This window comes from Cloeon dipterum, chromosome 1 (genome assembly GCF_949628265.1).
Source record: "Cloeon dipterum chromosome 1, ieCloDipt1.1, whole genome shotgun sequence".
NCBI lineage: Eukaryota > Metazoa > Arthropoda > Insecta > Ephemeroptera > Baetidae > Cloeon > Cloeon dipterum.
The window spans coordinates 26,222,621-26,244,100 of NC_088786.1; the positions used below are offsets into that span (position 1 = coordinate 26,222,621).

The window sequence follows — 21,480 nt, forward strand, 5'->3', positions numbered from 1 at the left end:
GTTTGTTATCAAGCAGTCAGTAGTTGTTGCGCTTTAAACTCAAGTTGCAGGAGAACAAAACATTAAATCCAGTCAAATTACATTATCATAGATCAAGGACTTTTATAAAGTTATATGTATGTATTAATAGTAAGCCTATTTGATGAGTTATTCAACCTGCTACTTGTATAATTGAAAAAAATGGACAGCTATTTTCTGCTTGTTCGCCTGATTATCTTTAGTCTCTGCAGTGCGTTTTTGCCCGCTCTGATAAAATGGGTATGCTATAATATCTAATATAACTTTCTGCAAATCGCTATTCAACGCTGAAAATAATTTCAGGTCGTTGACACAAGGCAAAGAAAATCAGAGATAGAAAAGCAACTGCTAGCCGAGCTGAAATCAATGAAGATGGAATTAATGGGAATTTCCATGGTCGATGAGTTTGCCCGGCATGCAAAATTGCAGAGGAAGATTACAAAAATGCAGGATGATTTGAAATCAGCTGGTAAATAGCATTCACACAGTTCATATCAGAATTATGTTATGTAATACCACCTATTTTCCTTGCAGCCAACTCAAGAATGTTAAATGCAACTAAAAATAAGGCCCTATACACTCAGCTAGTGAACGCGGCACTAGTAAGTGAAGTAAATTCGTCTGATGATAGTTTTTATAATAGCTTTAAATTGCAGGGATTGTATTTGATTTACTTGGTTTGGAACTACAGATATGTGCCTGTTTTAACACTATCAGAGGGCTGGCTTTACCCTATTGATGGTCTCCTCAGCTGGCCAACAGGTGAAAAAGGTGCAATTTCAGTTGCAGCTTGGCTTGCTTTGTCCAGGACAAGTATAAAAGTTTTCTCCAGTATGAAGGCTTAAAATAAAGGAATACACATTCATAAAACTAATTTTTTAATATCCCTAAATCCATTTATTTTGTTATTTGATAACAATGGTATCGAGATTTGAGACTCTCAGTCTTGACAAGAAGTACAATCACCCAAGAAAGTAAAAATATCCATACTTTGTTCTGGTTACATTATAAAACCTTAATGTGTTATTGTTATAATCATATCTCTTAAGATGGAAAGTTTGGCAAGGTTATTGCTGAAAATAAGCCATGTAAAATGAATTAGAATATATCAGAGAATGGGAATGAAGCTGTGTCTGGATAAGCGAGATCATTCAAGAAGCAGCATGTTCCGGCTAGTCCTTCATACAGGCTGAATGGGCAATCTGGCTTCAACAAATATGGCTTGAACTCTTCAGAATCGATGAATCTGGCAAATGCATGAGCCCGCTGCAAGTAGTGTTGCTCTCCTGTCAGACGGAACAGAAGCAAAAAGACATAGCCACTACCAGCTACGCCATGGCAAATTCCTACAAACCAAATACATAAATTATCAAAATTATTAAACAAGATTTGAAACTTACCAGGCCCCTTAGTGAGCAAGCCTTTGTTCCATGTGACTTCAGCACACTTAACGCATGATTGCAGGTATTTCTCATCATTCCAAGTTTGATAGGCTTTGGCCATTAGGTAGACAACACCTAGACATTTCCAGTAATGAGTTAGGAAATAAATAATATTGTCCGGTTTTGATTACTCTCTGAAAGGTAACGGGTATTTTAATCAAAATTTGAGAGCGCAGTTGTTTGTCTTACAAATAGATTCCAATTTGATAAAAAAAATCAAATATATGATTTTGGGGTTTACAAAGGCTTATCCAAATTAAGACAGAGGTCTCAGCCAGCCAATCTATGCCACACTAGCCGGCTAATTTAAGATCACGTAATCAGCCCGCCCAATACCAAAGAAAAAAAATATTCTCTTGGCCTAAAGTGTCAGTAAGCACTATCAAACTTCACTATTAAAATTGTATCAACCGCACCAACCGCTCGAAAAAAAATGCTCAGCCGCCGAGCTGAAATTTCGTTTGAGCAAGGCAGCCAGCCGCTGTCTCAAAATTAAACAGCTGAGACCTACAGTTAAAATATTTTGAACTCGCATACCTGGAGCGCCATGGCACCAATGGACCAGTTCATCAGACTCGGATCTAGAAGCAGCTCCGGTTTCTGATTGGTCACAGGGAAAATTTCCAGAAGGAGTTTGCAGAGAAAGAAGATAGTCGACGCTGGCTTGGATATCTTTTTCGACTGAAGGGTCACTGCTGCTGATGAAGCTTGGGACGCTCAGCAGGGCTTGCAGAATAGTGCACAAGCCATGTGCTGCGCCTAATTAACTTAATTAATAATTGACTTTAAACAATGCTTGAGTCAACTTGCCAAAATACTCGGTGTTGTAGTAAGCAAACATCAGTGGGCAAGGGCTGCGATGATGGCGTGCATAGTGTCGACCAGACTCGACAATGGTGGTGCACACGGCCATCAGGTCTTTGTCAGCGATCACAGGTTTCTGCAGAGCTTTCCGGAGCCACAGTACACCCATAAGGTAACCAGCTCTGCCGACAAAGAGCTCATCACTTCCGCAGGTCAGGAAATTCGTCTTTTTGCAATTTGCCAATCCCTGGGCATAGTCCCTCAGGAAACCTTCATCTGAAAAGGGGAGTTTTTCAGTAAAGAAATATAACACTAGAAAACTAAACTGTAAAATGTTTATTTTAAATTCAAGTCTGAGAATTTTACCATTGTACATTGCGGCAGCAACAGCATTGATTCCTGCATTTCCAAGAATGAACGCTGTGTCGTCCTTTGAACTGCCATCTTTGTTTCGGATCGCCCCAAGCGCAGCTGCCAGATATTCCTTGCCTTTGGTAACCAGGGCTTCCCTGCTGTCTTGAAAAAGCGGCGACTTGCTGAGGTGATAACAGAGATAGCCTATCCCTGCTATGCCAACATAGATACCGCCCTCCGTGTCCTTTGGGTCCGGCGGTTGTTTCTGGATGATAGCTTCATATTTCTCAATGACACTGCACTTGAGCAAGCTGCGGTTCAGCACGCTGTCCTCCCCAATTGGAATATTGTTTGGCAAATACCGTGATTGGGAACTCATACTAACGTCTTCTATAACTGAAGGAGACTAAAAGCCGCGCTATCTCTAGAGCTGACAAGGAAAATAACCAAAATATCGCCACACCCTCTTGGCAAACAAATAAGGAAATCGCGCTAAAATTCAAAAGTTCTTGATACGTTTCTGCCGCAAGGTTTAATTTTAAAATTGTCAATCAGAACAAACTTCTCCATCTTCATGATCTATACTAGCGTCAGTTCTGTTTGAATGTCCAGCAGCTCTTCTCTTTTCAGAGTGTAATTCAAGTCTTGAATTAGCAACTGCCCCTCGACTGTCCAATGAATCCCTGCTTGTATTATGTTCCAATCGGATTTCTCGATATCCACTTTGAATCTGGGACTTCTGATTTCTCCCATCAGGATTAGGCAACATTTGAGACCTAAAATATTTTATATTGAAATCGCAATATAATGGAATACGTTTGAAAACGATAATTTTTTACTGAAAAGTTCTTCAAAATACCTGGTTTCTAAATTATCGGTGCGACATGGTCTTCCAGGAGAAAAATCTCTGCGTCTGTATTTTTCTTCAGGTCTCCTTTCACTGAATTTCCAAGAGCTACCTGCAGCCCTTGGCGACGGCGACCGAGAGTCTTTGATGTACCTCCGATTTTCCTCCCTTGGTTGATGAGAGCTTGCATATTCCTGATGCCTCCTGCTTTCATAAGGCGAAATAGACCTTTGATTTGGAGAAGTCTTTCTGTAGTAAGGTCCTGGAGACCTTCGACTAGATGAAAAATATCCTGCTAGCTCTGGAGAACGACTCCTTCTATAAGTAAAATAATAAATATGTGAACACTTAATTAATTAACAAAATAACTATTTTGAAAAAACGTTTGTGGATTTGATAGTTGAATTTCTTTGGTCAAATCACCTCCTTTGTCTGTAGTCTCTGTCATCAGGTAGTCTTCTCCTGTCCCTATATTCAGGTGATCTTGCTCTATCTTCAAAATATTTCCTTCTTTCACTGTCGTTGGGGGACCTGCGTCGCTCACGGTCTTCAAGTTCCCACTTTCTTTCCCGCTCCCTCCTTGATTCCCTCTCCACAGACCTCCTTCGCTCCCTCTCAGGTGATCTTCTCCTGTCCCTTTCGAGAGGCCTCCTTCGGTCTTCAGGAGTTCGCCTCCTGATTCTTTCAGGTGACGCCATTCTCAAAGTTTCTGGAGATTTCCTATGGTCAACATTTAATACTTTGAGGTGCCTTTCAGGCGATTTACGCCCCTTCTTCGAGCTGCTGCTAGGTCTCTCCTGCTCGGGTTTCGCTTTAACCCCCAATTGAGTCTGCTTTTCCTGTTTCATAACGGGCGAATAAACTCCCAGGTCTTTCCGCATTTCCTCTGACACGTCTATGTCTAACTGGTCGTCGCGTTCTTTGCATGGTGAGTCGCCAAACATTTCGGACATGATGAAGTTAAGCTTCTTCATTTTTGAGCTTGGTGTAAGACATTTCAACGATACAGACAACTTTTCTAGATGAGGTTTCATTGCATTGGGAGTGGAAGTGGTCATGGATGGCTGATAAGAAACAAACGGCGAAGGTGATCTGGACATTTCCGATCCAGAGGTGTAGTGGAGGTGGAAGTCCTGAGAGGTGCCGCTGTCATTGGATTTCCGCCCAGTGCTTGGGAGTGAAGCAGGTGCAAACTCTATTTGGTGCTTAGGAGTTGCCATACTTATTACAGGCGACATATTTGACATTGAAGGAACCAACTCCCTTTCTTTAGGTTTAGCTGTTTTCTTTTTCAATCTTGGAGGGGTTAGTTTCTTGGATTTAGGCACTTCATTCGATTTTTGCTCAGGTGAATTGGGCATTTTGACTGGTGAGATAATTGAAGACAGGTGATTTTCCAAGGCTGCTTGAAGAGGGACGCAAACCATTTTCTTAGGTGGCTCATCTACACTTGTATCATTATTCTCTTCAGTACTTGTGGTTCCAGCTGATCCACACTTTATCTTCAGTACCCTTTTCCTTTTGAAAGGAAATCTGGAAGCTGGAGTCACTGCTTTAGGCGTTTCACTCGCGGCACTCAAGCGAGACATATCAATCATGAGCCGAGTTGAATTGGCAGAGGTAATTGAGGAATTGAATGAATGGTTTGGTGACTGTGGCTTTGTAAGTGCAAACGTGGTTGTGGCACTTGGCGATTCTGGTGTAACGTTTTCTTGAGGAGGGCCTGTGCAGACTGGAGTTGCATGCAAAGGGCTTAGTAGATTTGGCACTATATTCTTTAGAGGGGTGGGCATAATACTGTTGACGGCTTCATTCAGCTCTTTCCGCGCACTGTCATCACTGGTAGCACTAGTAACAGGCGAGATTTCAATCTGTGGAAAAATTTGGTTCGGCAAGTGCTTGCCCGGCGTTTGAGGGGGACCAGCAAACTCAGGGGAAAGAGACTTTTCTGTGCTGCTAAAAACTTCAGGCTGTGGTTTTGACAACATTTCAGACAAACGCCCGTCTAGGAGAAATTTTCCTGGTGTTACAGGATTCTCATTGGGAGACAAAACTGGCACAGCAGCTTTCTTTTTCTTCTTTTTGTCAGGCAAGTTCATTCTTTCTTTTCCAGACTCCAGAAAAGATTTGAAAAGGTCACCGTGCTGGGAGTCACCATCTGAATCATAATAACTACTGTTTACCCTTGGTGAAAGCTTTTTTATTTCCTTGGCGAGAGAAATCGGTGAACTGCCTTCTACTTCTTTGTGGATACGCTCAGCTCTCAAAATCCTTGACTCATTCGAGTTTTCTTTTGTTGAAGAAGCGTGCGATTCAAGTGAAGTGTCAGAATGTCGCTCCACAGTTTCTTGTTTCTCCAAGTTCTCGACATTCTCAGATGGCTGTATCTTTCTCGAGTCATTTGGAGAAACATCAACATCACAAGATTTGTTAAGTACCAGCACTTGAGATTTAGTTTCTGTTGACGGTTCAGCAGTTCTGTCACTTTCACGCGTTCCCAAATTTTCCACTTTTTCTGGAGGACTGCACTGTTGAACTTTTTTAGAAGCACTTTCAGCAATGGGTGCATCCCTATGAGCCACTAGCACTTGAGGTTTTTCCACTGGCTGTTCGGATTTATTCGATTTATTTGCAGTCTCACATGGTCTAGGTGAGGAATGACTCTCACTCTCCTTTCTCTTAGAAGCCATCCTAGTAGATCTCCTCCTTTCACCTTTAGGTACCGAAGTAGCACTGGCAGCAGGTTTCTTACGCACTTCAGAAGAATCATTTTTTGAAGCACGTGATTTGTTACTCCCTGACGTTTTCCTACTCCTTACACGTGCACTTGAGCGCGATGGCCTCTTTTCTTCAAGTTTTTGTGAAGGTCTCTCACTTATCTTTATGACTGTTGATATTTTGTCAGCTGTAATGGATGCTGCCTCTGCTACCTTTGATTGCTGCGATCTGGATCTAGACATATCTTCGTTTTGGGTTTGACTGCTGCTCAATCTTACATAATCACCTCTTCTAAACAAGATTGAATCTCTCCTGTGAAACAGTTCGTTAATTTTTCTCAAGTTTATAGAAACACAACAACTTACTCCCTAGTAAGATTAGCAAGCTCGTTTTTATTAAAATCAAGCTCGGCAACAGCTGTTGCATAGAGAACAGAAATATTTCTATTCAGAGAAGCTTCCCTTTTGGAAAGCTTTTTGTTTTCTGTCTTGAGTAACGTATTTTCGATTTCAAGCTCCTCAACCCTTTTCTTCAAATCCGAGTTTTCTAATTCCAACTAAAACAGAGACAAACGCCGTTAAATATAATAATGGTGGCTGACATAGAAAACGATTCAGGTTGCCTTCCTTACAAAAATGATGTAGTTCATATTTTTTGGGGAGTCAGTACAAATGTAAATAAAATTTCAATTATTATTGTGCATTTTTTTAAACTGGATCAATACAGGGCAACATTTGAAAATTATTTGATTTGTTGGATACAGTCAGATGCAGCAGTTGATCGTTGAAAAATTTGTTATATAATTTGTAATAAAAAAATTTCTACAGTCAATATTCAAAATTTCTCCAAATTAAAATTTACAGTGCTTTCTTGGCAGATTTCGATTCCTCTCGTTGAGATATATCCAACGGTGTTCTACTATATTATGCCACATTTTGGGGAAACTTTGTTGTGAAATAAAATTAGATTTAAAGTAAACACCCAAGGAGACAGTCCACACCATTTGAAAAGGATTACTAACTTTGCAGCCACTTTTCTAAAAAATTTAGTGCTAAAGGTCCATAATTAGGGCTTCAACTAAATCCTATAGCAACAAGGATTTTCCAGGTTTAGCAGTACATTTTTTCAATTCTCTTTAACTATACATATCATACAATATTATGGTAGATTCATATTTGCACCAAAGTAAAGATGCAACTAAATTTGGTGCGAATAGGATGAAGAGAACCCTCTGCGTTCTCACCTAATTCGAAATTGGTCTAAACTGTACCTGCATGTTTATGTATGTTATGTACAACTAACTACTAACAACTAGTGATGTTACATACCTCTTTTATATTCCGTTCAGATCGAAAATCATCTAAGTTTGCATAAATATCAATCTCTTCGTCGGCCATTGCTCCTGTCAACCTAAAACGACAACATTAATGTGGGATTTCTGAAATCGAATATTTAGTATGCATATAGAAACACTGCCTCGCTGCTTAGATTTTATGATTTAACTTACATCTCTGCGTTGAGAAGCGGGCACTCGGCTGTCAACACATCTGATTTATACCAATTTGACCGTAGCGATGGTAGCGATAAACCATTTTCATCCGCAGTAATCTTTCACTTTCTTTCCTCTTCAAAGTGGCCCATTCCACGTTGTGTTTACATTCTCGTTTGGCGCGAATTATATTACACAACATGGTTTAAAGGATTCAACTGTGGGGGCGCAAAGATCGCTTTAGAGGACCAGTCAGACCAGTGTGGTTGGGTGGGTGTTTCACAAAACAAAACCTAAAACCTTCTAAGCTTCATTATATGTATCTATATTTTTAGTGTTCTACAAAGTTCAAACTGTTTGCTGCTGAAAAGCGAAAATGAACGTGGAGCTTGACGCGTTAAATGAGGCACTGAAGGCAGTGAGTTCCCTCAGGTCATGCGTGGGCAACTTTTTCTTGTCTTTGAGTCAAGGAGTGCGTTCAGAACATGGCGAGGATCACAGAGAAACAAAATACATTCTTGAGCTTCAAGATCTCGTTGCAGAGATCAGTAGCAACATGAGGTAAATGTTCGTTTCGTTTTATACGCAATATGAAAGTTGAAATCTCTTTGGAAATTGATTCAGGAAAGTAGAACAGACTTGCTCTAACATTCCGCTACCGCCTGACGGACAGATTAATTTGGGTAACACAGCTCATTTGGCCCACGAAACTACACAAGATCGACAGGCATTATACAGTGAGCTTGTCGGAAGCTACAAATGGACTGATAAGGTGGACCAATACTCAGCTCCCGGCGTGTACCATAACTGAAAAAAAATTGAAATTTCAGCTCCATGAAATATCCAACATCACGTTTGGCTTTTTGGCACAAAACGTGATGAAGAGGTCGTACAACTCTTACTTGAACTCTTCAGGAATGAACGCAAAGAGAAGGCGATTAACACCAAGCTGCCATAATATGTCTATTAGGTATGCATAGTTAATTTTTTTAAACAGCAACCATTTAATGGAGATTTTGATTACAGTTCAGTGGAAGGCGTAATTACAGCAATAGACAGACAGTACCAGGATATGAATGTGAATGTGTACAGGCCTCATCCCTCTAATTGCCACAATTTGCAGGTAACTTGGGTGATGCTGTAGATGCAATAATATCTAATGATCTAAAAACCCCATATAGATACAGGTCTCCCTTGGTAGAATTTTGCGTGCAGTAATTTCATTCAGGGGCATGATGATTGAGTGGGTCAAGGTCAAAGCGTACAATGAAGAGTTCCAAACAGACAGTGGCCAACTTGGCCAACTTGACCTGTGGACCAACTCACGCCACCATGTTTTCCGAAAAATCACTGAAAATGCCAATGCTGCAATGCTGCACTTTTACTCTCCCACTCTGCCAGACTTAGCTGTACGGTCATTCATGGTGAGCTCTGCTATAAGATTGGTTTGGGCTAGAATTGAATTTTTGTCTTTTTAGACTTGGCTCCACAGCTTCAGATCTTTGTTTACTGATACTTGTCGGAGGTGCGGCAATCACCTTCTCTGCGCTATGCCACCTACTTGGAGAGACTTCAGAACACTTGAAGCATTTCATGAAGATTGCAAGCCCTGAAACACAGCGGAAGCTATTACTCATTAAAACAAAAAATATGTACTATTACCTGGTGTGACCATTAAGTTCTTAAAATACAAAGATTTTGAAAGTATTGAAATAAAGCAAAATTTCATTTTCAAACATTTTAAAGTAGCCCACTCAATTTTCAATTGATGTAGCCTAGACACCTGCACAATTAATGAGAAGGACAAAAATGAAATATATTGGACTAACATAATATTTATTCCCAGCTGGTAACATTATTAAGACACAAAATCGTTCAGTTATTGAGTAAAGAAAATAAGTTTTCAAACAAATTCTTGAAGATCCCGACTCGAAGCTAAATTTGCACACTAAGATAATAAAAATTATAGTTAAAGATATTAAAAAAGCCAGAACTCGGCAGTATGCATGCTGGACAATATGTTCCATACCTTAACCTTGCAAATAATCAAGGGCCGCAGGTATCTGCAGGTTATAAAAACTATATATTGTATTGATTTTTTTTTTATTTAATTTCCGATGATATTTTATTTAATTATCGTGATGAGTCACAAAAGCTATATGTAGAGGAACATAATTATTTTATTCCATAAACAAAGCTCATATTTGACTTTCCGGAAATTTCATGCGTTGTTTAATATTTTAGTAAATCATCTGTCATCGTACTTGTGTTCCCTTAATCGATCAATATTTATTACGATGTTTTAAGGGTCAATAATTCGTTTCCATTAAGCTTTTTTGCGTGACATTATAAGATAATTTATAAGATATATATCAGAATTTAAACACTTTTTTTATATATTTACTCTGAAATTCCTAAACTTAAAAAGTGTTTAATGTTTAAATTATATAAAATTAAAATAGTGTTTGTATATTTCTATATTTTTTCAACGTAATACTTCAGTTAAAATTTAAAGGTGTGAAAGATTTGGATTTTGTTTTTATTTTTGGTGTAAAAGTGCGCATAAATTTCTCAAGTCTATTATATAATAACAAAAGTCGTGTGGGAGAAATATATAAATATTTATATAATATGAAAAAATCAGAATAATTATTTAAAAGGGGCATTTTCTTATTTTTCCTAATTTTTAATGAAAAATATCTTGTAAGTGCTAGTGGGATAGATTCATATTCAAGTTAATGATGATGATTTGATTATATGAGGGATAAATAAATTCTTGGACCAGCCTGGGCTAGAAAATAGAAAATTCAAGTTAGTTCCCGGGCAAATTTATGCAATTTTGTTGCGCCAGCGCCACCACAATTACAAAGAGTGAAGCACCGCTTCACAAGCCTCTCCTCTTGATTCCAAGGTTGATGAGAGGCCTGTTAGCGAAAGCGATGGGGTGAGAGCATTTCGGCGCTGAGATTATTTACAAATTAAGCTTTTGTTATTAACAAATAATGCAAAGCTAATAATTTGAACTACCGATAAGCGATCCTGTGTTTTTATTTCTGTGGTGAATTTAGAGCATTGGCGTATTCACGCTCCAATGTTTTTAGCACCGGTGTCTGCTAGCTCTCAAGGCGTGTCGCACCGGCTTTAACACAACATTCTCAAAATTTTTCTTCGTTTTGTTATTCAACTTATGTTGTGAGCTCTTTTAAAACGTGGCATTAATTCTGTTTCTTAGGGAGAAAGAGGAATTTATCGTTAGCACTTCGTCCACAGCCAAGGAGAAGATGCTGATGAACTGCACTCAAAATGTGTAAGTTCAGCATTATGTTTGAAGCCTGTCAACAGACACTGCATAAAATGTATCTGTCGCTTTCGTTTTCTAGAAAATTCATCGCAGAAGCAGCTGAAAGCCACGAGCTATGCTGCACAGACGTGAGGGTGGTGTGCGGACAGGGATTCCACACGCAGGGGTCGTCAAAATTGACTTACAAGAATATTGTTGATTTTAATTGGGAGTCCCGCTATTGCACTGGTCAAATGATCGCTGTCCACTGCCTAGGAAGATATTTTGCCTACGGCGTGATCGGTATAGCAAATAAATTCTTTAGCCTTTATTTTGCATAGCTACCTTATCAGTTTCAAACATTTCAGCCATCAAAGGAGATAACAACGGTGTTCTTCGCGTAGTGAGCGAATCATCGGGCAAGAGAGGCTTAATTCGCGGACTGAAGGGGATTGTCCAGGACCTGGCTTTTTCTCATCTCAGGGAAGAGGTCATTTTAGCATCTGTCGACACTCAAGGATCGCTTTTCGTTCACGCCATAGAGGAAGGCACTTCAGATTTGGCGTGTGTTGATTTAAAATAAAAAAGAAGATTAACTGTAACTAATTATAATCTTTTAACGCTTTTTAAGGTGTCAGTTGCTTCTTCATGTTGACAAAGTTTGTATCGCAAGCAACATTGTTCACCGAGTGGTCTGGTGTCCTTACATTCCGGATGGAACAGTGGACAAAGAGGTCGCTGAACTGCTTGTCCTCACCAGTGGGCAGAAGGCTGAAATGTGGTGTGTGCCCATGGTCACTGCAAAATACAGTGCTGGACCGTTGAAACCAGAGAACGTCACCGATGGAGTCTTGAGAGTTCCTGATTTTGAGCACACCATCACTGATGCTGCCTTCAGTCCAGACGGTACGGCGATTGCCATTGCCACGGCAGGAGGACTTGTCAGTTTTTTCCAGGTTGATTTTCCAATTTCTACAACACTATCTTGAGTGCTGAAATTTTGGATCTACTTTAGGTGTACATGCACAATAAAGCGCCACCTCGGTGCTTGCATTCGTGGACTCCGCACAACGACCAGCCTCTCTCCACTCTGCTGTTCTTAGACAATCATCAAGAACACTCACCAGAGTAATATTTAAGTCACTAATAAGATGTTACATAATAATTTCTTTTTTAATTTATTTAGGATACAGTTTTGGAAATGGGCCCTCACCGGTGCCAGGGACAACACTGAAATTAAACTTTGGGCATGCGAAACATGGGCTTGTCTTCAGACAATTAATTTTGAGTTGGGCCCAAATCTCAGTGCACCTTCTACCAGCAAGTTGGTCCTCAAAGCAGCCATTGACTTGTCTTCCAAGTACTTAGTACTTTCTGACATCAACAGCAGGGTAAGTTGCCCTGCTGATCCGTAATAAACCAAAATTTGAATCTAAGTTATTTTCTGCAATCTTTCCAACATATATATATATATATATATATATATATATATATATATATATATATATATATATATATATATATAATATATATATAATATATATTCATTGTTTTTATTGCAGATGCTCTATGTGCTCCAAATTCAAACAGACCACAGTCCAGCTCATGTTTCACTAGTGTCAGGATTCAAATTGCACCACCCAGCAATCAGTTTTGCAATTGTAGATGCGGGAATCAAAACCAGAAGAAGAATTCTAGGCCGTGAAGACATTCATTCTAGCCAAGGTTCGCGCTTAAAACATCCCAGCAATAACCAAATCACTCACCAAGTGTTTCAGATGACGAAGATGACGACGACGAAGACGATGTGTTAAAGGCTACCTCTTGTGTTGTATTGAAAAAGTACATCGTCGGACCCAAGTCTCTGCAAGAGTGTGAACTTGTGTTTGAGCCTATTGCTGAGCCACCTACTATTTCTACCGAAACTCTTGGTATAAGTTTGCCTTGGTTGACCATGCAAGTTTTATCTCTGCTTCCTTACAGACTTCCCTAGCGAAATGCCAAGTGATATTTGCGAGAAAACAATGATAGCAGCCTCCAGCGAAGGTTCAGTCAACACTTCAATTGCTGACGCGCTGAATACCAGTGCAGCTAGTATTCAGAGTTCCAGTAGCTTGAACTTGATGACTCCTGAGGCATTCACCTCACCCAAAACGAGGCAAGAAGAAAGCCCATCAGCGGCTTCAACGATCAGCACTGGAAGCAATAAGAAGGCGCTGTCAACTCCTCCACCGATCACATCGTCATCAGATGTTGCTGCTATTCTCACCGTAATTCGTTATCTAAATTTAATTTGCATCCATTTATCTGTTTTTACAGAAATTGGGTCAGATGTCTGTGGATGAGAAAAACCTGAACGTGGAAGAATCTCTCAACACTCGAGGAAGGGATGCCGGTTTGGCCAGTGGAGGTAGCAGCCCTAGTCGAGAGGTTCAACAAATCTTGTCTCAAGAGAAGGATGGTGAGAAGTTTACTTTATAGTATATTTTATAAATAAAATGTATAATTTTTATACCAAATTTACTAGATTTCTATTATCTTTAGAGAAAGTGCTCTCAGTACTTACATCAACTTATTTGAAATTTTCAATTCAAGTCAGGTTTAAATAATTTTTACGAAAGCAGGTACACTTACTGACATCATTATCAAAATTTAACACCATGTGCTTTGGGATATTAAATATATTTAAATGAAAATGTTGTAGGAAGCCTTAGTGATGATTTTTATGAAGCTAAAGAGGATCAGCATGATACAAGCATGGATGACATGTAAGAAAGCATTTAATTTTAATTTTATTGTGTAAATTGCAAATATGTACTCTTTTATGGATTTTCATTTATTCTCATATTATGTGCAAGTAACATCGATTTGATGTAAATTGCAGAAATATTGAGGGGAAAGAGGAACCAATTGCTGAAAAAGACAGCTATGATTGGCCTCAAATACCTCCAATACCTGAGATGCCTCCTAATTTACAAGAAATCAATACAGAAGTGCCAAGCATAGACAAAATGTAAGAATTTATAGCACTAAAGAATTTTTCTAACTAGGCATGGAATTTTTCTAGTGAAATGCCTACAATTCCGAGTGTACCCAACTTGATGCCGTCACCTCCGACCGTTTCGCCCTTGACAATTGCTTCCGCACCAGTCATCAAAGCTGAAGTGCTTGAAGCCGATATTGACTACAACAAGGAGGTTCTTGAAGAATTGCGATCAATGCAGAGATGCATGCAAGCGCTCACCACCATCATTGAGGAACAGCAAGTGCAGATCAAAGATCTGCAAACGCAGGTTCTCAGGACAGTTCCTAGGAAAGATGTGTTGGAAAATGCTGCCACAGTCGCTCTTGAAAAAGCCCTTTCACGGCAGTTGAGTCGCCAATCCCAAGGGATTGAGAGCCAGATCAAACAGAAGCTGACTGAAATGGAAAATTCTTTGGTCAACTCATTCTCTAAGTCTATTGATGTGCATGTGTACAACAAGATGCAGATGGTGTTCGAAACAGAGTTCCAGAAGATGATCAAGCCAAGTGAGAATCTGTGGTTAATAATGAAAATAAATACTTACGAATTCTTCAGGCGTGATCAGTAACATGGAGCACATCAAAGGGTTAGTGCACACGGACATTGCTCACAGGATGCAAGCTGCTGAAAAGGCCTTGAATGAGTACATTGGCAAACTTGTCCACAGCAAGGTATGTGCGCAATTTAAATTGGACATGAACAAATGATTCTCTTTGAAAACGAAATTTTTCAACAAAACCTAAAATCAGCCGCATAGAACTTATAAATTAACCAAATTATTCATCTTGCAGCAACTTCATGACCAACTCGCCGCCACTGTGACAGCTTCTCTCCAGATGAGCATGGCTTCATGTTTCAAAGACGTGCTTCTGGCCACCGTTGTGCCAACATTTGAAAAAACCTGCAAGACGTTGTTTGCTCAACTTAACGAAGCGTTCTCGCGAGGAACCTCTGAACGTATGTGTTTTCCTAGGAAAATTAATGATCAGTCAGGTTTTTATTTTAATGCAGATTTGGCTGCTGTTGAGGCACAACTTGAGAAGCAGCGTATGCGGAATCACGAGAAGTCCCGCGAGACGAATTCACAAATAGCTGCTCTTGGAGAGTCTGTTCGTTTAGGAAATGACACAACTGCCGCGATGGTGAGAACAGAGTTGCACACGGCCTTATCAAACATCACAATGAAGTAAGTCACATGACATACATGATTTTTAATATCCCACAGCGATAAAATTGTATCCTGAGTCTTTTATAAATAGTACTAAAATTTTAAATGTAACCTTTTCGTGATGGTTATAATGCGCATACTATGTGAACTGGTGGCTCACATTTGAATTGATGCTTGTACCTGCAATGCGAGAATGAGTGTTTGCGTTCAGGGTGGCATTTGATTACCACCAGGTTTTTTTCACCACTCGTTTTTAACGGTTTTTCCCCTGGGGAAATCTTAAATTTGCGGTCGAAATGGTCAATATTTTCTCTGCTATGCAGATTTTATATTTTAAACTCATTTGCTGCCTCAATTTCGCAATAATATTATTTCTGACAGTTTTCCAAGTCAAGGTCATGAGCAAATAATTAGAAAATTATTGAAAACTGAGGTGCAAATATTGCCTGCTATAAACTGGTAAAAATTGAAAAACCGTTTTTTACCTCTGCATTGCATTTTAAAAAAGCGGGGTTTTTGCAACCCAGAATGCGTTTGACATGAGTGCCGGCTAGAGTGCGACATATGATTTGTTCTTATTGCCATTCCCTTATGATAGGTTGCCAATTACTGGACTGCACTATTCCAGCATGTGTGAATCAAGAAAGTGCGCTTGACTTTTTGTCAGCTGATTGCTTTCTGTCTTAAAGAAACTGTCCCAGCAATTAAGTTTAGGTCATGCGATACTGCGATTTAAGTTCTCATTATATTTTCAACTGCCCATGGTCTTGTAATACAATTGTGATGTATTTATTTAGTTGAGTTCTTGTTGCAATATTTTTTAAATTTATAATGAAGCATGCTGACGAAAGGTTAAGCCGCCTCTTTGGCTAATGTTGATTGCTTTTCTTACGATATCCGCCATTCAGTCTGCAGGAATCTGTCATTCGAGCTGCTCGAGAAGCCGTCAATGAGTCTGTGGGCAGAGCCATGCGTGAACATTCCTCCACCATCACCTCACGCCCCGACACCCCTCAAACCAGAAGCGACCCCCAGGCTCAGCTCACTGCCATACTGACACTCGTCCAACAGGGTCAGCTGAACAGTGCTTTCCAGCAGGCGCTGTCAGCCTCTGATCTGCAGTTGGTGGTCAAGCTGTGCGAGAGAGTCAACCCACAGCATGTTTTCTGTTTGAACCCCTGTCCTCTGCAACAAAATGTCCTGCTCTCCCTCATTCAGCAGCTGTCGGCTGACCTTACCACCAGCACCGATTTGAAAGTCAGGTATGCAGCATGCTTTAAAATGCCTATCAAACAATTTTAGTCGTTCAACTTCCAATATAATTTGACCTCTCAGAATGTGTAAAAAATGCGACAAAAACGAACCTATAGATGTTTAACAACTAGAATTTTATTCTTCACTTTTAAAAAAATTTTAATAATGGACAAACCAAGATTATCCATTAAATTAGCAAGAATGATTCGAATTTTGAGCTACTATCTGCCTTCCCTTGCAATTTTTTTAATCGGTTTTCATTTTACGAGTTTTAGGTAGAATATATATATTTTTTCACATCCAAACTACCAACGCAACAAGAGTATTTCTGAATTAATCTTTGTTTTAGGTATTTGGAAGAGGCTGTGGTGAACTTGGTGCCAGACAGCACTGATACAAAGCAGTATGTGCCCAATATAGTGGTTTCCTTGCAAAAACAGCTGAACAACTTCATCTCCATGCATCCCAACGAAAAGGTGGTGCGATCAATGAAAATGCTTCTGCTAGCCACACAAGCGTTGGTTCCCACCAATAAGTATTGAAGTGACTGTTTGAATGATCGGTACGTGTTGACTGACTCATGGATTGATTTCCTTGTAAAGTTTGTAAGGTGCTACTTGGTTAGGAAAAATAATTTAAGGTTCATTCGACTTTCCACCACCTATGTACCTTTGAATTCTCAAATTAAAACCTAAGTTTGCAAATTAAATAGGCCTTTTTGCGTGCATTTCTTTTATTAACATTTAATACGTTGCCTTTTGATGTTTTACAAACAGTGACACGGGAAGTTGGTGAGTTCCAGTGATTTGCACACTTTAGGATAAGACTTTTGAGACATTAGTTTTTACTACTGTGTTAAGATAACCTCCATAGCTTTCGCTTTGCAAAAAATATATTCGCTTTCCAAGCATGAAACAAAATTTAAAAATTCATAAATATAAGAAAATGCAACAATGTAAAGACAACAAGAGGGCGTACTCCTGTAGTACTGCACAAAGTCATAGTGTGCAGTCGTCTCCACATCATCCCAAGAAATATAAAGTTAATTTGTACCTCTAATCATTGTTATTTCTGCCTTATATTGTCGACATAGACTAAATAATTTCATTACCAAATATTCAATCGCACTTCTCCACATCCAAACATTTCATTCTATACATGATGATAATTGCAAAAACGTTTAACTCAGACACGCACGTTTAAAAGATATTATTTTGTATGTATAATTATATATATATATGACAAATTTATGAAAAATCGTTGAGGATCACTTTGAATCAGGGGGCAAAACCTGTCCATTGCTCAGCGGGTGGTCGACTACAACAGGCAGATGCGTCAGTGGGATGATGGGCACGGGAAGGGTTGGCGTCATTGGAACACTATGGTGGTGACTGCTGCCTAAGCCTGGCCGAGTGGGCGACAACAGTTCCTGCTCAAAAAACAAAGTAAGCGCCGCTCTCAGCACTGGTATCTGACAACAAACCTTTCTCTCTCGGTCAGAGTGGCGCCCCGGGCGAAACGCCTCTAGAAGTTGTTCCACTCTCTCTTCGGTCGGTCCCCATTTCTGGAAGCCAGATTCGTTTTGAAGCCACACCAGCACCAGGGCGTGCGAGCTTTTGATGATTGCCTCACTCCTGCAAGAGCTGTTTTGTGACCGCGTACTTAGTTGGTGTAATTGATGCAGTACCTTTGTATGCAGTGCTGAAGACCGTGAATAGCTTCATGTTCAAAAGCAGGCACAACAATTTGTCTTCTTCCAAATCTTGACTTGTTGAGGGCCTCAAGGGCCGACGTTGGAGCTGGTGCTTGCGAATCAGGACCAGCAGGGGCGCTCACCTCTCTGCGCTCAGGAAGTGCCACAATAAACGACAAAGGTTCCGGCGAGCCAGCAAGAAGTCTTTCAATGTGGCCTAGGGAAGCAAGCAGAAGCTCCTCGCAGGCTGGTGCGTTCACTTCAAAAGACCCGCTTACTGGCCAAAACTCAAGAAAAGGACTGAAAGATGACATCGCATATTTAAATTAATAGGCCTAACGTGGATGGTGGGCACCTACCCTCTAGAGCCGAAAAAACCATCGGTGTCAGCGAATGGAGAGCAATACTGCCTGAAATAGCAATTCACAGGGGATGCAAAGCACTCAAACGTGACGCCGAAGCAGCTTTGCATGCACTCAAAGACCGCGGTTGGCAAAGAAGAGTGACTCGAGTTGGCTCCACCTCCCCCAGGAAGATTTTCGCCCATGAAGGATGAGTACCTCTTCAGTAAACACCACACTCTCGGCAGGAACATTTCATATTTCTTATCGTCGTAACAACTGTGCTTGTAAAGTAACTCCTGAAAGTGATACTCAGCAATAGCAACGTGACATTCCCAGGCACAGACGAGTCTTACCAATTTTTGAAGGTGCATGATGTTTATGGAAACTCCATCTCCTTTCCACCTCAATACAGCTTGTTCAGCTCTGTCGGGCAGGTACTCGATTGCCGGAAGTCGTGCACCTGGACTAGCCAGCTGCACAGGGTAGCACCACACCTTCCTCCGCATGTGGGCTGGTGGAAGTGGCGGAACCTCAGGTACTGTCCGGGCAAAGGATCATACACAAATCGCCAAAATTAATGCTTGTAAAACTAACTCAGCACATTGTTGGCTTTCAATAGTTCCTCATTCTTTTCGCGCACCTTGCGCGCGTAATCACAAGACAGAGTGTATATTTTCAGGCATATTCCTTCTACAGAACGTTTCACTGCCTCGGCCAAGTGTGGTTGGCATTGGGACTGCAAGTTCAAAAATTACTGTCAATTCCTGCGAATATTAGCTTAACACACCTTCAAGTGCGAGAGCCGCTCCTGGAAATCGTCGTAAGTGGCTCCTATGGTTTTGCGCAGCCAGTTAAATGTTTCCTCCACGTTCCACTTCACTATCTTCCTGCTCTCAGGCGACACGGTCCGCGACTCTATCAGCTTTTTGGCAGCTTCAGCATATTTGGATAATTGTTTCCTCGCATCGCCTGTGAATTTAGGCTTGACCAGACGTATTGGAATATCGTCCATGATGGCGGCAAACATTGCTGGGGAAACCTCGGGCGCGCACCTGCTGGGTAGCAGCGTGTCCGTTCCGGTATCAACAGTTTTCCTCTCCATCAGCCAGCGATTGAACGACTCTCTAGGCGCATCGATAGCTGTAATTTGTGATTTATTTAATAGCAATTGACAAATGAGCAGCGCAGACAGTTCTAACCTTCTCTCGAGTGACAAAGATCTTGGTAGCTTTGTCTCAGTTTTGCCACAAAATTCGCCCTCATCGCTTCCGTCTCAGGGTGTGGTTGAGGCAACTCGGACAAAGATCGTTCCAAAATGATCACATTTGTACTGACTTCCAAATCCCACGGACCGCTACAAATAGTGAAATAGCAACTAGATGAGCAAAAGATGGCTCAAATTAGGATAGACTTACGTCAATATAATTCTCTTCGCTTGCGGATTCGCTTCCTCAGATGCTCTTCGTTTGGTGCCAGACGATATGCCGAGAGGATCTGTGATGGGGTCAAACCTCTGCTGAGGGTGAGGCGGCGGCGGTGGGGGCTTCAGGACCGGCGTCTCCCAAAGCGATTCATTGGTTAGCTTATTCCAGAAATAGGGCCTGTTTTCCCTTTTGCTCCAGCACTGTCGCCAGCCAATGTTCATAAGCTCTGGTGTCAGGGGAGCCAAAATCGGTTCACCAATTGGGGCGCTACCCTCCTGAAAAACCCAAAACTATAGCTGGTATTAAATTTCAATCCAGGTAATTATGCTGGCAAATTAAAATGCTTTGTCTGAACTATTATTACAAAATTTTTAACAACGATTTTTAAGAACAGTTTGAAATACTGAACAGTAATATACCGTACGTAAATATCTATAACTCTAAGCTGACATTTATCAAGAAGGAATGAATAATTTATTAAAAGCAATTATGCGTGCAACACTAAGCCTACAATCGTCTGTATAAATTTTTACAATTCTTTGCTGCTTCTCTTAAACTTATTCTTTTTGTTGAAAATTTCAAAATATGATACATCGTTCACCACCAAGAGAAATATAATGTATCTAGATTAAATTTCTAATTAAGTCTTGTGACAACAACTATTTTCCTCCTCAACCTTCGCGCATTCTTACAGGCAAAGCGTGTTTTCCCCCCAATAAGAGCTTGGAAAATAAAACCATACCCCTTGAACTTGTCCTGGCATCAGAGGCATTGGCTCCGCAGTTGGTATCATGGGGGTTGGCCTGATGGGACAGGGAGCGACGAGCCCTGCAGGTGTGTGAGGCATATTATGCTCCATAATTGGTAGGTGTCCCGGGTGTCCTGGCGGTATCGCACCTGGATGCATCAAATGTGGTGGCGGGGGTGGCATTTGATGCATATGGTGCATAGGGGTGGGCGCACCCATGGGCGGCATGATTGGCACCATTGAGGACGTATCCCAGTGTGGTTCCCCCATGGGCCCGTGTTTTTCGGGCTTCACTTCATTCATAGTTCTGAAACAACCATAAATTGCGCTTAAGCAAGGGGTGGTGCAAAATAGCGCCAAACTGCAGTAACTGCTTTTGGAGTAGAAAACAAGTCTAATTACCGATGACAATTGGTAAAATTAGTTTTGCGTGAATCCAGGCAACAGAAATAAAAGTTGTGAGGTGAAAATTCAATTTATAGCGAAGATCTTTAGAATAAATGCTATCTGTGCATAATCTGTTGACAGTGAACGCCAAGGCACGTGAAATTTGAAAATGGATTTATCGCGCCGTAAGCCAGTTTATGGACTGGAATTTTTACACTGCCAGTACATCGTCCATACCTGAAACTTCCTGACGAGTTTTCATGGGTTGAGATTCAGGTTTTACCTGGTTCATTCATGAATTTCGAGAGACAAAAAAGTAGAGTCCCTTCTCGCTGACGCCATTTGCCTCAGCTGAAGTTAGTCACGTGATCAGTTTCGACTATTTTTCTAGCGTTCCCTCCCATTTACAGTGATGCCGCTCATTGAAGCCGCTGCAGCAATAACACTGCATTAAACTTAATCAGTTTGTTTGATTCCCTGATTGT

At 40.6% G+C, this 21,480-nt stretch overlaps 6 protein-coding genes across 8 annotated transcripts; 3 read left to right on the plus strand and 3 right to left on the minus strand.

Annotated features, from left to right (window-relative positions):
- Nucleotides 1-171: 171 nt before the first annotated feature.
- Nucleotides 172-905, plus strand: LOC135944912 (guided entry of tail-anchored proteins factor 1; the record flags this gene model as incomplete). The annotated part of the gene is made up of 4 exons (XM_065492184.1): nucleotides 172-258; nucleotides 322-487; nucleotides 553-620; nucleotides 675-905. Coding segments are annotated over 4 exons (510 nt in total), but the record flags the coding sequence as incomplete, so codon positions are not given.
- LOC135933999 (lanC-like protein 3) lies at nucleotides 890-3,140 on the minus strand. Its single transcript, XM_065475485.1, has 5 exons — nucleotides 2,631-3,140; nucleotides 2,271-2,540; nucleotides 1,998-2,219; nucleotides 1,419-1,535; nucleotides 890-1,364 (listed from the first exon to the last, which is right to left on the minus strand). Exons 1-5 carry the CDS (start codon nucleotides 2,995-2,997, stop codon nucleotides 1,117-1,119), a joined length of 1,224 nt encoding a protein of 407 aa, XP_065331557.1. The 5' UTR covers nucleotides 2,998-3,140; the 3' UTR covers nucleotides 890-1,116.
- On the minus strand, nucleotides 3,125-7,846 carry LOC135933993 (serine/arginine repetitive matrix protein 1-like). The gene is made up of 6 exons (XM_065475478.1): nucleotides 7,691-7,846; nucleotides 7,512-7,593; nucleotides 6,549-6,739; nucleotides 3,889-6,495; nucleotides 3,478-3,783; nucleotides 3,125-3,394 (listed from the first exon to the last, which is right to left on the minus strand). Coding segments are annotated over exons 1-6 (3,417 nt in total). The 5' UTR covers nucleotides 7,693-7,846; the 3' UTR covers nucleotides 3,125-3,165.
- A 116-nt stretch (nucleotides 7,847-7,962) lies between these two features.
- Nucleotides 7,963-9,369, plus strand: MED27 (mediator complex subunit 27). Its single transcript, XM_065475482.1, has 6 exons — nucleotides 7,963-8,233; nucleotides 8,297-8,444; nucleotides 8,503-8,642; nucleotides 8,699-8,795; nucleotides 8,854-9,096; nucleotides 9,151-9,369. Exons 1-6 carry the CDS (start codon nucleotides 8,049-8,051, stop codon nucleotides 9,283-9,285), a joined length of 948 nt encoding a protein of 315 aa, XP_065331554.1. The 5' UTR covers nucleotides 7,963-8,048; the 3' UTR covers nucleotides 9,286-9,369.
- Nucleotides 9,370-10,513: 1,144 nt separating this feature from the next.
- On the plus strand, nucleotides 10,514-17,108 carry Ge-1 (Enhancer of mRNA-decapping protein 4 homolog Ge-1). Of its 2 annotated transcripts, none has more exons than XM_065497565.1 (19): nucleotides 10,514-10,616; nucleotides 10,905-10,979; nucleotides 11,053-11,255; nucleotides 11,306-11,516; nucleotides 11,584-11,908; nucleotides 11,968-12,080; nucleotides 12,139-12,343; nucleotides 12,515-12,677; nucleotides 12,731-12,883; nucleotides 12,936-13,222; nucleotides 13,272-13,413; nucleotides 13,657-13,720; nucleotides 13,837-13,965; nucleotides 14,020-14,483; nucleotides 14,533-14,648; nucleotides 14,769-14,934; nucleotides 14,989-15,163; nucleotides 16,054-16,407; nucleotides 16,749-17,108. In XM_065497565.1, the coding sequence occupies exons 1-19, from the start codon at nucleotides 10,588-10,590 to the stop codon at nucleotides 16,939-16,941; spliced, it is 3,567 nt and encodes a 1,188-aa protein (XP_065353637.1). In that variant the 5' UTR covers nucleotides 10,514-10,587; the 3' UTR covers nucleotides 16,942-17,108. The 2 variants fall into 2 exon arrangements, with proteins under 2 accessions (XP_065353637.1, XP_065353638.1); XM_065497566.1 differs by having other exon boundaries at nucleotides 11,321-11,516.
- Nucleotides 17,109-17,114: 6 nt separating this feature from the next.
- On the minus strand, nucleotides 17,115-21,397 carry Pcif1 (Phosphorylated CTD-interacting factor 1). Of its 2 annotated transcripts, none has more exons than XM_065497568.1 (11): nucleotides 21,233-21,397; nucleotides 20,603-20,915; nucleotides 19,852-20,135; nucleotides 19,636-19,790; nucleotides 19,224-19,576; nucleotides 19,031-19,172; nucleotides 18,790-18,974; nucleotides 18,452-18,732; nucleotides 18,087-18,392; nucleotides 17,883-18,033; nucleotides 17,115-17,828 (listed from the first exon to the last, which is right to left on the minus strand). In XM_065497568.1, exons 2-11 carry the CDS (start codon nucleotides 20,909-20,911, stop codon nucleotides 17,667-17,669), a joined length of 2,328 nt encoding a protein of 775 aa, XP_065353640.1. In that variant the 5' UTR covers nucleotides 20,912-20,915; nucleotides 21,233-21,397; the 3' UTR covers nucleotides 17,115-17,666. The 2 variants fall into 2 exon arrangements, with proteins under 2 accessions (XP_065353640.1, XP_065353639.1); XM_065497567.1 differs by having other exon boundaries at nucleotides 19,852-20,150.
- Between the last annotated feature and the right edge of the window lie 83 nt (nucleotides 21,398-21,480).